Genomic DNA, 17907 nt, shown 5'->3' on the forward strand with positions numbered 1-17907 from the left:
GCTATATATTGTTTTTCTATTTCTAGATCTATTTATCTATATAAATGTCTAATCATTATCTGTCGGTTTATTCAAATATCTATCTATCTATCTATCTATCTATCTATCTATCTATCTATCTATCTATCTATCTATCTATCTATCTATCTATCTATCTATCTATTATTCTATCTATCTATCTATCTATCTATCTATCTATCTATCTATCTATCTATCTATCTATCTATCTATCTATCTATCTATCTATTATTCTATCTATCTATCTATCTATCTATCTATCTATCTATCTATCTATTATTCTATCTATCTATCTATCTATCTATGTATATTTAAAGTTGTCTGTTTCTAAAAAAAATAATGTAGTTAAAGGATCACTAAAGGAAATATTTTTTTTTGCTAAATAGCTTCCTTTACCTTACTGCAGTACTGGTTTCATGTCCTTATTGTTCGTTTTTGCTTTGAAGTAGCTGTAATTCTGCTGTGATCTCCACACTTCCTGCTTGTCTGGCTCCTTATAACCACAGTACTGGGAGCTTTTCACGGTGGTCTAAGCTGTCATTACTGTGTGTCTAAAACTCCTCAGAACCATTATATACCTCATTATATACATGGGCCAACAAGAATGTTTGAGAGGTTAAAGAGGGATGGCGTTGGCACTAACCAAAACAGTTGGAGCTTTTCCTGGTCAGAATGGGCGTAAAGTGGACAATTCAAGCTGTTACCGGGACGTGTATTACATCTCTAGGAGTCTGTATTTTATAAATGCTAAAAGCTTGGGTTTTTTGTTTAAGCTACAGTCACTTTAAATGTGTAGACAGTTTTGTAGTTGGACTCTAAAAATTTATATTGTTTTGTTACATTTTTAAAAATGTTATATTAAAATCTGGAATATTAGTTAAATATTCCCAATAGAATCCCCAGCTCTGTCCTCTATGGCAGAGAATGTGATATACAGTATATCTATATATGTATATTGTTTTTTTTTTTTTTTGCATAGCAGAGAAGAAACCCCTGTTAAGTTTTTATTGCTGTCTGTGTCCCCACTATTCCCTTTTTGTGTCTCAAAGCTTAATGTTCAATTTTTACCCATAACACCCTGATAAAATAATATTCTTTAGCAAGGAACATACATTCCACATTAATATCTATGGGCCAGATTCACATACATTTGCGGCCGTGTAACGTAACCCGTTTACATTACACCGCCGCAAGTTTTCAGTTTTAGTGCCCGATCCACAAAGCACTTACCTGGAAACTTGCGTCGATGTATCGTAAATCCGTCCGGCGCAAGGCGGGCCAATTCAAATGGGCGTGTGCCATTTAAATTAGGCGCGCTCCCGCGCCAGACCCACTGCGCATGCTCCGTTTCGAAATTCCCGCCGTGCTTTGTGATGTAATTTTTTCGAACGGCGACGTGCGTAGCGTACTTCCGTATTCCCGGACGTGTTACGCAAACGACGTTAATTTTTAAATTTCGACGCGGGAACGACGGCCATACTTTAAACAGCAATACGTTTGCTGAGTAAAGTTAGGGCAGGTCAAACGACGACTAACTTTGCGACGGGAAACTAGACTAGCAGCGACGTAGCGAATGCGAAAATCCGTCGTGGATCGCCGTAACTACTAATTTGCATACCCGTCGCTGGTTTACGACGCAAACTCCCCCCAGCGGCGGCCGCGGTATTGCATCCTAAGATCCGACAGTGTAAAACAATTACACCTGTCGGATCTAGGGGCTATCTATGCTTAACTGATTCTATGAATCAGTCGCATAGATACTCTGAGAGATACGACGGAGTATCTGAGATACTCCGTCGTATCTCGACTGTGAATCTGGCCCTATGTTACCAAAAATACCTCTTTGCTGGAGGCTGCCATTTTGCTGAAGCCCAAAGTCCCTGAGCACCAGTAAATCTTTGAAAAAAGAGCCAGCATGAGTGATCTGGCAGGACTTCATTTCTACCAAAGTACCACTTTAACTCTCAACTGGAAAAGAGGGCCACTTTTCAGTACAAGTGATATCCTCTACCACACCCCATAAAACACTGATATGCACGTTTGGTTAAACCCACAAGTGATTGTTTCACTACTACGTTCCCTATATATGGGCATTTAAAACATTTAATGTAATACTTTATAAGTCATATGAAGTATTCAGTCCAGTAAAACAAGTTTGGACATTTCTTATGGAGAGATATATCAGAGCAAAAAGAGGGACAACTAAAGAGGTAGGAGGCGGAGAAGGATTTGGTTGGAGAGGGGCACTCTCCCTGAATGAGGGACAGATGGGAGCTATGCTAAAGACTATAGTCACTGAAAATGAAAATGAAGGACAATGTTGAGTTGACACTGGAAAAGGAGAAACATACTTTCCAGCAGTGGTTCTCAACCTCAGTCCTCAAGTACCCCCAATGGGCCATATTTTGGGAACTTCCCTTAGATAAAATAGCTCTTATTATTACCATGTCATTGATATTGATTTAAAGCAGCTGTGCAAAGTAAAGGAAAACCTGAAAACATGGACCTTTGGGGGTACTGGAGGACTGAGGTTGAGAACCACTTATTGACAGAACACTTAGGTGACTATCTAAGAAAAGATTTTCCCTCTTTGGAGAGAACTTCTTTAAAGTCCTGTTGTGTCTAAAGGACAGAAAGTAAAAATAAATTTTCCCAATGGGATGCTGATGACAAAAAAAGACAGGGATTGTAAATAATGTATTCAAAATACAAAAAGAAAGCCACTTTACATATACGGTAATTTAAAAGTACTGATTTCAGTTCTCTGAGGCCCCGTACACACGGCCGAGAAACTCGACGAGCAAAACATATCGTTTTGCTCATCGAGTTTCTTGTGAAGCCGCCGAGGATCTCGGCGAGCCAAATTTCCTCATTGAGTAACGAGGAAATAGAGAACATGTTCTCTATTTGGCACAACGAGATTCTCGTCGGTTTCCTCGGCCGTAAGTGTACACACGGCCGGGTTTCTCGGCAGAATACAGCTCCGACCGAGTTTCTGGCTGAGTTCTGCCGAGAAACTTGGTCGTGTGTACGGGGCCTTAGCGATTTGTCCTGTTGTACACAAAGGTATGTTAAAGAGCACCTGATGAGGTCTGATGGGCCTTTAAGTGAATTATTTTGCTTGAAAAAGTACCAAAGAACATTTTCCTTTAAAACTGCATGCTTGATAATGGATGGACACCTAGCCTACAAGGTCCTTTGCAGGTCATTCCTCCTATATACAAAAGATTCCTAAAACTCACAACTAAACTTCTTAGCCATAATAAACTGATACAAAATATGTAATTCCAATACAAGCTATTTAGTATGTAAGGGTAGCCTTAGATGAGACATCAAGATTTGAGATCTTAATACATGCTCCTCTATGCTGACTTTGGCAGTGATGACCTACAGACCTCCATCTTTCTCCATGAACATGGATTGCCGCAGGCCACATCGCATTTTAGAGTATATCTGCAGATCAGCAAACCAGAAATACAGTTTGTTATCAGGATTTCTCTGAATGCTTGGGTTCCTGCTTGTATAATTGGCTAACTTTCTATTACAGAACAATGCACAGAGCCTGAATTCAAATTACATTCACTGTATGAAATACGGCATAACCTGCACTCCTTCAGATATGAATTGAACAGTGGAAAAGGGGGAACCGCGTTAGACTAATGAAAATAAACAAAGAATAAATAGAAACAAACACTAGGCAGAAGCTTTTTGTGGGATACACACATAAGTAAATAAGAAAAAAGAGAGAAAACTGCGCCAAATTAACAAAAAATTAATGAAATAATGTGAAAATGGGAACAACCAGTCCTCATATAATTGAATACATATAGGCAGATGTTGAAGCAAACTAAAAGTTCATATGAAGAACCAATTCTCCTTTAAGTGGCACCACAGTGACTCCACACAATGAATAAAGTGCCCAACACCGTAATTCAGACCTGCTTACCAAATGGCAAGTATAAAGGGCGTTTGGCTATAACCCAGCCACGGCCTTTAGCTTGTAATGTTGAGCTGGAACTGACAGGAAGCAGGCTGGATGGCTAAAATCCCCCTCGGCGTGTCTCACAGAGTTCATGGCCGTGATTCAATGATATGTTCAAAGGGAAAGAAAGCTGACCATAGCGTGATACAGTCTCAAAAGTTTATTTAAAAATAAAGTATTGCACTTACATGTTTGTAGATAAAAAATTGCATATAAACAATGCCGGCCGGCAAAATACAGGAGCCCATCCTCCTCAAGAACAATGTGGTGACATCAATACGCGCCCTTCCAGATGCATTTAGTCACATATGACGTTTTTAATGGGGATCAGGCAACGTATTGACTCACCACCCTTTATAGAGCCAGACTTCATTCTAAGACGCAAGCATCAGGCTAAAGGCGCCATATTAATTATGGGCAACGGATACCTGATGCAAAGCAGCAAAGACTAAGTCCAGCGGCTATGCAAAATGTGAAAATAATTCTTCATGAATTGAACAGTGTTATATTTACTTTAGAAGCAATTCACCAGTATGGTTTACTGTAGCTCTAGAAGGACAAGACATACGTCCCTCCTGTTTTAAAAGGGTGCCAGACCTGAATATTTAATACCACACTGGGATTGGGTAGGTGCTTATGCAGAATCTTTTGCTTGGTTTTAATTTAAAAGATTGTTCTACTTTAATACCATGACCATGTAAAAATAAAAACATACTGTAGGTAGAAATATGCAATAAACCCTTCAATTCAGTAGAGTTCTTATTCTTAATGGTTCAATTCATAAGCCTTACACTAGGGTTGTCCACCATTTTGACTTTCCTGGGCCACATTGGAAGAAGAGGAATTGTCTTGGGGCACACATAAAATACACCAACAATAAGGTTGGGCAGATCACTTGTTAACGCTCACTGATATAGATAATGGATCTATCTAAGTAATAAAACTTTTTTGTAATATTTATATTGTAAAAGTAAAAGAGGACAACATAAAACGAGAATGATATTTTACACTGTTTTTGATAAACTAAGGCATGTATATCTGGTTGGATGGATGGTGTAGCAATTTTTCAATGAATTCTCAGGGTGCTCATCAGATATTTTGGTTCTAATTTTGGCCTTCATGTACTTCATCCTTGAAAATAGTTGCTCAGAAATGTATTTTGTGTTGAGCAGCATTCATAGCTGTCTTGGGCCATAGGTTGGACACCCCTGCCTTACAGGCTAGGATAATGTTCCTTATTTTCAAAATAAAAATTCAATGCACTCTCCAATGCAAGATCACAGCCATCACTATAGGTAGGCCAGACTACTGCATTGAGTTACATTATCCCTAGAGGCCCTCCGGATATCAGAAATGGGAGCTTAGATCCGGCTCTGCTGGACCAATGCAAGTATGCAAAAAAAAGATTTCCATAGTTCTGCTTAAAGAATTCTAGTAAGGAAGGGACATGATGGAGGTTAGAAGTATAGAACATGGGCAATAGTCCAGACATTTTCTAGAATGTCGAGCCAAAAGAGTAACAAATGGAAAAAGAAAATATAGACAGCCGCACTCCAAAAAACCTTAATGGTTGTCTTTATTTAAAAAAAAGGAAGACTGCACTACAAGTCACAGCACACAACACGGGAGTAAAACAGCTGACGCGTTTCGCACTATAAATTAGTGCTTAATCATAGCCAAAAGAGTAGGTCTAAGATAGCCATTTTGTGTCAGAAACATCATAATCTGGGTCAAACCCATTGAGTAATAGTGGTAGGCTCTCTTAAAATAATGAGAAAAACACCAAAATGCTAATCTTTACAAAATATTTTCCATCTGAGGATAACCAGACAAAAGCCAGCACGAATATGGCATTTATTGTTTCCTTACTTATACCAAATGGTTCCCTTCTAAACAGCGGATAAAGATTAGGCAATAAAAAAGCAACTCACCGGTTGTTTCCACTATGCCCTCCAGGATGACAACAATTTCAAACTGCTCCGTCTGCATGGATCGCTGGGAGAGGTCATAGAAGGGGCTCTTGGCGTCAATCATGTGGCAGATTGTAAGAGGGGACACCAGAAAAAGCTGATCGGCTCCTGTGCTGAATCCTACATCCAGTTCCAGCTGATCGAGAGGGAGGAACTCACCCTCGGGTGTCTGCCGAGACTAGACAAGCATGCAGAAGAAGGGAGAAAGACATTATCACTAGGATGGCAGTTTTCATGACAGGCTGACAATGCATTACATCACTGCAAACATCTGACATTTTCAATTACAGGAGACACGTTCCCTCTCTATATGTTGTATGGCATTGTTCAGGGGCCTATGAACAATATAGATGGGGGGTGGTTAGAAACCTACAGCCTGTAGTTATTAAAATCCTAGAATGCCTCATCAGCAAAATGTTTTAAAGCAAACCTTCCCAAGAGAAACATGGAGGCACTGGTTACTTTTCATTCTGCAAACACGTGTTGCCTTTTTTTTTTTTTAAGTTTTAATCTTTGTAAATCTGCAGATTTCCTTGAAAGAATACCAGGGAACCTTGCACCCTCCTCCCAGCAGTTTGATGACAATGGGAGTCCATCACTCTGATGCCCTCAGTGTCTGCTTAGGATCAGGCCCCAATTTAGGGGGGGTGCTGTGGTGGTTGCCCCCCCCACAGATTTTAGCTGTGCACCCCAGGTCTCTGAGAGTGAATTCACTGATCCATGAGCCAGTCTCATGGAGACAGTTAATGTAAGGTGGCACAGTGATGGGGGTCATTTGATGTAAAGGGACACTCTGATGGGAAGAGTTGATACAAGGGGGCACTGATGGGGCCAATTGATGTAAGGGGGTACTCTGATGAGGACAGTTTATGCAACGGGGCATTCTGATGGGGCAATTGATGTAAGGGGGCATTCTGATGGGTACAGTTGATGTAAGGGGGAATTCTGATGGGTACAGTTGATGTAAGGGGGCACTCTGATGGGGACAGTTAATGTAAGGGGCTGCATTTTCTCTGCTGACTACCATTATTAGGGGCATTTTTCCCATAGATCTCCAATGAATTTGTTTTAGTAAGTGTTCCTTGAGACCTGTAATTTATTTTAGGAGTTCCTCTTGGGTAAATAGTTTGAGAAAGCTGGTGTAGGACATACTTTTTTTTAACTTAGGGGAGCTGCAGATTTTTACTTGTTCCCGTCACCCCGGACCTCCTTTACTGAAAACAAACAAATCACCACAAACACTAGACATGTGCATTCGTTTTCGTCCGAATTTCAGGGATTTTCACGTTCGTTTTAACAAACGAAAATGAACGCGCAGAATCCGAAACCCAAAAGATCCGACATTTAAAATGCTTTATTTTAGTTTTGTTGCGGCAACGATATTGATAGAAGATTCGACATGACGGTGACAATAGCGATCTGTGTCTATCGAACCTGCGGTCGAATGTGCCTAACCTAACTCTATTAGTCCAAGATTATTTGACATAGAGAGAAAAGATTCAATATTATAGAGACATGAAGATTCGACGAAACAGCTAAAAACATACGATCGCCACGAGCGGACATTTATGGTCAAATGTCCCGCCCATAGGCTATAGAAGAATTCTAATGTTGGTTAAAGAGGAAGTAAACCCTGATGGGTGTTACTTCCTCTTTGTTTCCCTGTAAAGGTAAAGCATAATGGGCTACTATGCATCGCATAGTAGCTCATTACGTGACACTTACCTGCAGGAAAAGCCAGCGATGTCCCTGTCTTCCTCGCTAGTAGCGAGTGGCCATTCTTCACCCCTCTTCCTTCCTGGGCCGCAAACTCTGGCACTGTGGCTGGAGTCGCATGACGCCACTCCCGCGCATGCGCGTGGGAGCCGCCTTTAATGGCATGACCCGAGATAGGAATGGCACAGCGTGCCCTTTTTAACTCCGGCGCATGCGCAGGAGAAATCGCCGTACGCCGATTTGCAAATATCTCCTAGACCGTGCAGGTCTAAGAGATATATTTCAAGCACCTACAGATAAGCCTTAATATAGGCTTACCTGTAGGCTAACGTGGTTGTAAAGGGTTAACTATAAATAATAATTAATAAATATAACTATTACTAGTCATACAACATTAGAATTCTACTATAGCTTTTGGGGGCGGAGCAATTGACCGAATGTATGATTGCGGCGTCGTACAGTTTAGCTGCTTCGTCGAATTGTCTTAGAACATTCGATGGACACCATAAGCCCTCAATGACAGATTCAACCTTAATTCATTGGGATGTTCGGACAAATGCATTTTAAGAAAATAAATAAAAATGAATTTCGGGAGTAACTTAATAAATTTATTTTTCAGACGAAAACGAAATTCCGAAACAAAATATTTCAGTGTGCACATGTCTACAGATCACTGCATTGCATGGTAACATGTGGCAAAAACATCCTGAGTGTTTCTTTTACATTTATTCTCTAATGTAATGCGCGTTAAAAGAGCCCACAGAATTAATAATAACACTTGATACTTTTACTAGCATTTTTACTGCATGATGTCATCTTTTCAAAAAAATTATAGTAATTTTAACCTTTCACAAAAGCAGAAGATTAATAACATTACAAATGCACATCGACATAGTGTTATCACATAGAAGGAGATGTGAGAATGTATTTAATTGTATGTGTTACTCTGTAAAAACTAGTTATTAAAAAAAAAAAAAAAAAGGAAGAAGAAGAATATATAAAAAATAACATCCATAAGAAAAAATGACAACTAAATCAAATGACAGCGATATCATGTGGAGTGGGACCAGCATTACAGGGAAACTCCAGTCAACAAGTACAATTATACAGTAAACTGCTAATGTAATTCAAGAAAAACAATCTCTATGGTAACACGAGGAAGCCCTCTCCTTGCAGTTTTTTATATACATTTTTATGATCTCTTTTAGCCAGACGGAGTAGGGCTGTTGTAGTGCCTTTTTACAGGACTGCAGCCTTTTGTCATTGATTATATGCTATTCTACCTTCCTCTCTGAGCACTACCCCTGCCTGCAAAGAGTTACCTCTAGAGAATGCAATAGAGAAGATATGGAAAATTATTAGAAAATTAAATATAACTATATAATAATTATATAATTATATAATTAATTTTAAAATCATAAAGACAATTTAAACATGTATTTTGAGGCACCCATAACTAGAATAGGCATGCCTATTAACATGTATGCAACCCTCTATGTTTTTCAGTTGCATTAGTGTTAACCCTTTATATCACTTGCTTGGTTGTTAAAATAATACCAAAGCCAAAATGGTTCTATGCATTTTGTATGGGATTGGGAAAAGGTAAACCATGACTTTTTTTTTTTTATCTGTGTCCCATTAGGAAATGTACCTTTACTTCTTGTACTGTAGAGTGAAAAAAATTGAGACATAACTTGATCATCATGGCACCACATCCATAAAATATAATTGGAAAAACGGGAGAAAAATAGGACTTTACTGGTTGACAACCATAACCCCAATGGTTATGGTTGGTTATGGTCGGCAGACAGTAAAGTCCAATTTTCTCCACTTTTTACCCAGTACTGTAGACAAAATAGTAAGTGAATGCCTCTGCAAAGTGAGGAAAGAGCCTTCTTGAACAGCTGTCACTGGAACAAGTATTCCCACCAGATTATTTCTCCTCTATTCGTGTTTAGGTGGCAACTCAAAATCTTTGGTTCCCCTCTCATTTTCAGTCCCAGTGACAATGGTCACTACATCACATTGAGAGAGTAAATTTCCCTAACATGGACTTTTACCAGGAATAATAACCTGACAAAGGTTGTAACCACTCACCACTCATTCAAACCTAAAATAAACCTTTTGGCTTTAAATACCATATAAAGATATAGGTTTGGTGACTTTGACCCTGACAATGGCTTAATTAAGTGAATATTCTGCATGCATCTCCAGATTAGTAGTTTACCATGTGGGGACCTGTACTAGGATGATGGCCCCAAGCCTGCATCTTTAAAAACCAAGTCAGCAATGGCAACCAACAATACATACCAGGAACCCAACTGTCTTGTCATCAGCAACTTTAAAGAGACACTGTCACCTTGTCCATTCAAGGGTCCCCCAGATCTCTGATAATCACCTTTTCAGGGATCCTTTACTGTTCCTTCCTACCTCCATCGCAGCTGACACCAAAATACCTGAGGGGATTTACTAAAACTGGTGCACACGGAATCTGGTGAAGCTCTACATAGTAACCAATCAGCTTCTAAGTTCAGATTGTTCAATTAAGCTTTAGCAATAAAATATAAAAGCTGATTGGGTTCTATGTACAGTTGCACCAGATTCTGTGTGCACCAGTTTTAGTAAACCTTCCCCCTAGAGTCTGCTGGTTTTTCGACTTAGAAGGCATAGTGAAGTTATGCCCTCCATCATATGACAGAACTGAACCTAGCAATTGGCCTCTAGGTCAGAGCACAGCATCATGGGAAGAGATTGCATGCTTCCACATACCTGTAATCACTTGGTATTTTGCAGTGGCTGTGAGAGAGAAAGTTGAGGCAAAAAACTGGTGAGTATCAGTCGATTGTAGCTGGGCTTTAGTGTTTTGCTGCTAGGTTACTAGGTTAGATTTCTGCTAGGTTAAATTTAGTTCCTGGCTTCACTTTAGTGAGTGGATCAGTGATTGGTTGTTTTGGTCTGTTCACGGTTTCTGGAGCTAAGGGTTAGATTCCTCATATCTAGCGCTAAAAGAAGTTTCCAGAGTATAAGGATGGGAGCTTCAAATGATCAGTGTGAATATTTATCATGCCCTAACCAATCCTTGGAAGTAGGCATCCAGAAGGTGGCTGGGGAGGTGATACATGTTTGGGAAACCTTGTCAGAATGTTCTTTTCCATCCAGGGAGGGTTCTCACCATCTGCTCTACTGAGGTCCTGGAGAAGATTGGCAGTGGATGTTTGCAGGCGAATGCTGTACTGAAGTCCTTGCAGGGAGAAGGATCTTCTGGCTGGTGGCAGACAGCTCAGGGGACACTGTGAGTAAAGACTTTGTTGTGGACTGCTAGTTGCGCAATTGTCAAAAGTGAACTAAGTGCCAGAAATAGCTACATGTCATGTACCACTTTTGTAGGGTCTTAGATTAACAGGCCATTACCTGTTACATCCAGGAAAAGCTGCCTCGTACACACGACCGTTTTCCTCGACAGAATCTATCAAGAAACTTGGTGGCAGAGCTTTTTTGCCGAGGAAAACGGTTGTGTGTATGTTTTTCATCTAGAAAACTGTCGAGGAACTCGACGAGAAAAAAAGAGAACAAGTTCTCTTTTTCCTCGTCGGGAGTCTCAATTTCCTCATCGTGTTCCTCGTCGGGCTGGTTTTCGACGAGAAACACGTTTGTGTGTATGCTTAGAAACCTGTGCATGCTCGGAATAAAGTATGAGACGGGAGCGCACCTTCGGTAAAAGTAGCGTTTATAATGGAGATAGCACATTTGTCACGCTGTAACAGACTGAAAAGTGCAAATCGTCTCCTACCAAACTTTTACTTAACACGCAGTAACATGAGATTAGCAAAAGCAGCCCCAAGGGTTATGCCAGTGGAATCGAACTTCCCCTTTATAGTGCCGTTGTACGTGTTGTACGTCAACGTGTTTGAGAACAACGAGATTTGGTCTTGACAGTGTGTACACAAAGAAAGCTTGTCAAGTTTCTCGACAAGCCTAACAAGGAACTCGTCGAGGAAAATTATGTTTCATTTACGACGAGTTCCTCGGTCGTGTGTACGAGGACTTAGAAGATTAGTGACAATTGTATCTTCCATATATTGCTATAGATCATTTTGGAGTATCCTGTGACCCTAACACCTCTCCTGTTAAAGTTCTTCAGAAATAAATACTAAAAAGACATCCCCTAGACTGAGCCTGAATTATTGGTGTGTGTCGGACTGTGCTTGTGTGACTGTCAGCTTCTATACTACATTGGGAGAACCTGTGTATTTCCAGTGACTCTTCCAGGAGTAAGCACTTCAGTAGCTATAAATTGTTTCTCCTGAATGGTGGAGGAGGTTAGAGAGGCTTTGTGCAGTGGCTGGTTAGGGGGTTGACAATAAGGGTGTCAATGTACTTTGAGCACTTGTGTAGGATCAACCAGACCTTGCTCCTGACAAGTCTGAGAAACCTATCTAGCCATATCCAAACATCCATCACCATTACCTAGTATAGTGTAGCTATAAATTGTTTCTCCTGGAAGGTGGAGGGGGTTTGTGGGGCTGGCAACCGGGCTGAAAATAAGGGGCCAAGTGGATTAGACATTTTAGAAACAGGAGTTAATGGGGAATTATAGAGGTTGAGGATGCTGGAATGGAATTGGTGGTCCGGAATACCATCTCTTTCACTGAAACCCAAAATGTGTCACGCTTCGCCACTGACTGCAAGCACACAATGTTCCAGTAATTTTCCACTGTGAAAAAAAAAACACATTTCCAGGAAGATACATTTGCAGTAGACTGTAAGCATCCGATTAGCCATTCCGAGGAATTTACAGTCTCACTGCCTCACAGCATTGTATAAATGTATTGATTCACAGAATGCAGAGCATTTGTGAATATGTGGAAAAATCACCTCCGGCAGAGAGAACTAAGGAAAACCGATGTCTGAACTAATGGAATTTAACTCTAAGAAAAAGGATGGAATTAAAGATAAACAGGCCTGTCAGTTCATTATTTTTACTGAAAAAAAAGTGCTTGTAATAACATTCACCTTTTTTCATTATAGAACAGCTTAGCTGTGGATGCAGATATCTGGTGTTTTAAAAATTCATACCATTAAAAAGCAACTCCAGGCAAAAAAATAATATCAGTCAACTGATGATGCTATCTAGGAAACACTTCCACTGCGCTAAATTTAAAGTGTAAACCCACATTTTTGTATTCATTTTTTTGATGTCACAATGTCACAATGTACAGTATAAGATTTCCTATGAGTTAATCCAGCACTGAGCAATCCTCTTTTATTGTTCAGTGAATCAAAACAGACTTACAGAGAAAAACCTTAGTCCGTTCCGCCCTCTTGATGTGAGTGACAGGTTATTTAAATATCTCATGCACTAGCCTGGAGACAGGTATTATTTTTTAATTCCCACCCCTACTCCTTTTCTGAAGTCATGTGGTTACTTTTCTGGATTTTGACTAGATGTTAGTGATCATAGCAGAATTTAGTGTAATAAACACACAGGAACAAATGTTTACAAGGGGAGTGTAGAGGTGGGCGGGGAGTCTACTGACATCACAACTCCACCCACCAAGCTCCAGACAACAGATCCACCCACAGAATCTGCAGTTTTTCAGGTCTCATAACAGACAGAGGGGAGACATTTCACAGGTAAGGATACATGCAGGAGGCATGTATATCCTTATAGATCAGCACTATGGCAGTAGTTTAGAAAGGATGAGAGTGGCTTTACATCCACTTTAAAGTCTGTTGAATCTGCCTTAAAATGAACCTCTTTTGTGCCTATTCCTGGCAAAGAAACACATTCAACATAATGGCGGGCCCCAGAAGAAGCACTAACTTATCATCCTTTTAAACCTTTTCTACCCTGTGAATTCAGAATACAGTAATCCCCTCTAAGGCCCCGTACACACGGTCGGACAAAACCGATGAGAATGGACCGAGGTTCAGTTTCATCGGTCCAAACCGACCGTGTGTATAGCCCATCGGTCTGTTTTCCTTCGGTCCAAAATTTTAAAACATGCTTCAAAACCGAACCGATGGACCGATGCCCGATCGGTCCAAACTGATGGTTAGTACACAACGTTTTATTCAGCACGTCGTGTGTTTGACATCACCGCGTTCTGACCCGATCGGTTTCTGGAACGATGGTGTGTATGCACATCAGACCACTTCAGCGGTGAACCGATGAAAACGGTCCGTCGGACCATTCTCATCGGTTTGGAACGACCGTGTGTACAAGGCCAAAGGGTTATTACTGATCCCCAGTCCTCAAAGTTCTAAATCTGATACGTCCTTGTGAGTGTTTTTTGATTTGTTTTGTAAAATTGTCTTAATAAACTAAATAAATTCACCCAACCTTAAAGTGGAGTTCCACCCAAAAAAATGGAACTTCCACTTTTTGGAATCCTCCCCCCCTCCGGTGTCACATTTGGCACCTTTCAGGGGGTAGGAGGGAGCAAATACCTGTGTAATACAGGTATTTTCTCCCACTTCCAGGCATAGATCATCTTGGTGATCGAGGTGACCTACACCACTTCTGGCTCCTACTCTGTCCTCCCCCGCTGTCTTCTGGGAGACACACAGGACCCAGAAGACAGCAGGGACCAGTGAGGACGCGCAGCACGACTCGCGCATGCGCAGTAGGGAACAGGAAGTGACGCCGCAAGGATGGTGGTGGCAGCAGCCAAGAGCCGAGCGACAGATTGGCCTCGGCTGCCGACATTGCGGGCATTCTGAACAGGTAAGTGTCTGTATATTAAAACTCAGCAGCTGCAGTATTTGTAGCTGCTGGCTTTTAATTAAAAAAAAATGTAGGCGGACCTCCGCTTTAAAGCGTATTTCTACTTTTGCAGTTAAATTTGAGAAAGCCCCACTATATGTTTGTTATGTTTTCCCATTCACACAGCATGTCTTCTTTTTTCGCACCTTCTCAGAAAGAGATGTCATGGCTGACTGCAACATTTTTTGAACAAGAGTGAACTTGCCCCAAGTCTCTACTCATTAACATACAACACAAGAAGCCCAGCCTTTACACCCTCAATCCCTTTGTTAGCACAGTCAGTGTTCAAATCTAGTTGCAATTGATAACGAACATCTGTCTGTACAGTACAGACAGGGTTAATAATGGCAAACACAGCTGCCCATCCACTCATAAACTAAGATTGCTGGATGATCCATATCAGAGCATTTAAAAAAGGTAATCTGAAATGTTTATATTTATTTATTAATTTTTAAGTTATGCTATACAGTACAGTATACAGTAAACGTATCCATACCCCTTGAAATGTTCCACATTTTGTTACAGCCAAAAATCTAAATGTATTTTATTGGAATTTTAGGTGATAGACCAACACAAAGTGGCACATAATTGTGAGGTAGAAGGAAAATTATAAATGTTTTTTACTTTTTTTTATAAATAAATATGTGAAAAGTGTGGCATGCGTTTTCAGACCCCATCAGTCAATGCTTTGTAGAACCACCTTTCGCTGCAGTTACAGCTGCAAGTTTTACCATCTCTTCAGCGGTGCTCCTGGCTCCTCCTCTTCTCGAATGCCCCATTGGGGAGCCGCTCTACCTCGGGGGACTCGTGCATGCACGCTCCCGTGTCCTGCGTCTATTTGAAGACAGCAGGACTCAGCATCCACCCCCCCCCGACTCCCACGTCATTGGATTTCATTGACAGCAGCGGGAGCTATATTTTTCATATATTTAGTTAGCACGTTAGATATGTATATTACAACCATATTATGGTACTATAATAAATACGTTTCAGTGGTCTTTGTACTTATTAATATGTGTTAACTTTTTTTTTCTGACCTGTTGTATGTCTGAGTGTTTTTATGAACAATTTTGTAATAGAAATGTGTGAATATTTTATATGCTGTGTTCTTCCCCGTGCCTGTAAAGTCTGATTAATATTGATATTTTCTCCTGGTGAGTATATGGATGTGGCATGTGAGTGGGTAGATATTAATATACTTCTATAGACTTATTAACTTAAACTGACAGTTTCTGCCTCCACTCCTTGTTTTAGCACATAGGCGTTTGATTAGTTGCTTGGTGTAAAACTGACCATTTTCCTTATGGGCACTTTGAATTATGAGCTTCTTTTGAAGGAAATGTATACTATTGTTTGTTTTTTTTTTCATTATGTTTATTCTGGATAATTTGTACAAACAAGAGGTTATCATACAGAATGTGTCAAATAACGCTTTTATTGGAAGATTGGTAAATACAGTACATATGTGCGGTTCATCTGATAATAAATAATTTGTACTCTTAACGTAATATACATTTTTAAGCATGGATGAACAGTTGGACCATTTTACAGTTTAACATTTTAACAATTATAGGTTCCTTGTCAAAAACCCATTCCAACTGAGTAATTAAAGGTTTGTTGTATTCACCTTAATGCAATTTTTTTATTTTCTGCCTGGAACATAGATAATGTTTTTTTTTTTACTTTCTCTTGATGTCTCTTGGGCAGGAAGTGAAGGAGATGTATATTTTATGACCACAGTTGCATTTTTTGAACAATTAGAGACTTCAGCGCATCACAGCCTATCCTTCATCTGCATCTGTCTATAAATATGTCCAAGAACCTCTTTTATGATCATGTTCACTACTGATCAATTTTCAGCTACTTTGCTTAGCAATGTCCTCAGAGTCACATTTAAACATTGACTGAATGGATGAGTGGCTCATCCCCTCTCTCCCTCCCTCATCTGTGTTGTGCCTAAGGGCTAATTTTTGTGCCCCTGTGTAACAGGGGCGCCTAATAACAATTTTTGATGCAATACTTTGCACGTGGCTCCTTGTTGCGCTCCAATTACAGTTATTGGGAGGGGTTGCAGTGTCGTGTTGTGCCTAAGGGCTAATTTTTGTGCCCCTGTTTAATAGGGGCGCCTAATAACAATTGTTGATGCAATACTTTGCACGTGGCTCCTTGTTGCGCTCCAATTACAGTTATTGGGAGGGGTTGCAGTGTTGTGTTGTGCCTAAGGGCTAATTTTTGTGCCCCTGTTTAACAATGGCGCCTAATAACAATTTTTGATGCAATACTTTGCACGTGGCTTTTTGTTTTGCGCTCCAATTACAGTATGTTTGAGGGGTGCCCTTTTTTCTACAATTTTGCTTTCACAAAAAAATAATGGCCCCCCACCACCCCTAAAATAATCGAGATATTGTTGCCACACAGCACGTGCGCAAGCAGTATTAAATTACTTTTTTATTATAATAATTTCATGTTGTGCAGGGACATTTATAAACACGTGCCACTACTATAGACACACAGCAGGTGTGATATTTAAAGGAATTTTTCATTTTTTTTTTCACTTTAAGCATCATTAGAATCGCTGCTCCACAAAAAACAGGTGTTTTTAAAACTTTTTTTTTCCATTGATACATGTTCCCTGGTGCAAGACCCGGGTTCTGAAAGACGTTTTCCAACATTAGATTGAATATTGGTCTTTAAAATGAGCGTTTTTGAATTCGAACGTTCGAGTCCCATAGACTTCAATGGGGTTCTAAATGTTCGCGCGAACCCGCGGTCTGTTCGAACGTTCTGGTGCGAACCGAACCCGGGTATGTTCGGCTCATCCCTACTCAGAATCAAGTCGATGCATGCTTGGAAGCATTGAACTTAATTGTTCTCTGCCCGTTGTTGTGTTTTACGTCACCGCATTGGACACGATCAGAATTTTAACCGATGGTGTGTAGGCAAGACTGATGAAAGTTGGCTTTATCGGATATCTGATGAAAAAAATCCATTGGTCTGTTTTCATCAGACGAACCGATCGTGTGTACAGGGCATGAAAGAACGGCATGGGTATGTCGTTCCTTCGGAGCACATGTGCCGATGACTGCTCTCTGGAATATCTCCTAAACCTAAATGGTGCACTTTTAGGAGATAATCATTCTACCTACAAGTCAACCTTATTATAAACTTACCTGTAGGTAAAAATCACATTTAGTTTACTACCACTTTAACCACTGTCACCACTGGAAAATGCAAAATCGTATGCCTAGTAAACACGATCGGTTTTCCCGTTGGGAAAACTGCCGTGTTTTCCTTTGGCCGGGAAAACCGGCCGTGTGTACAGTATGCTCCCTAGCAGTTTTCCAGACAGGAAAACTGCGGTTAAAAAAATTAGAACATGTCCTCTTTTTTCTCGCTGTGAATCACATCGTTTTTCTTCCCACAGTTTTCCTATGGGAAACACTGCGAGGGAGCAT

General features: G+C 40.3%; 1 protein-coding gene across 1 annotated transcript in view; it reads right to left on the reverse strand.

Moving 5' to 3' along the window:
- Positions 1–17907, reverse strand: part of KCNJ3 (potassium inwardly rectifying channel subfamily J member 3) — a 252825-nt gene that overhangs the window by 188328 nt on the left and 46590 nt on the right. The window contains exon 2 of the mRNA XM_040357943.1: positions 5932–6148. Coding sequence (XP_040213877.1) covers positions 5932–6148 — 217 coding nt within the window. The remainder of the gene's footprint in view (positions 1–5931; positions 6149–17907) is intronic.

Source organism: Rana temporaria, chromosome 6 (assembly GCF_905171775.1).
Source record: "Rana temporaria chromosome 6, aRanTem1.1, whole genome shotgun sequence".
NCBI classification, from domain to species: domain Eukaryota; kingdom Metazoa; phylum Chordata; class Amphibia; order Anura; family Ranidae; genus Rana; species Rana temporaria.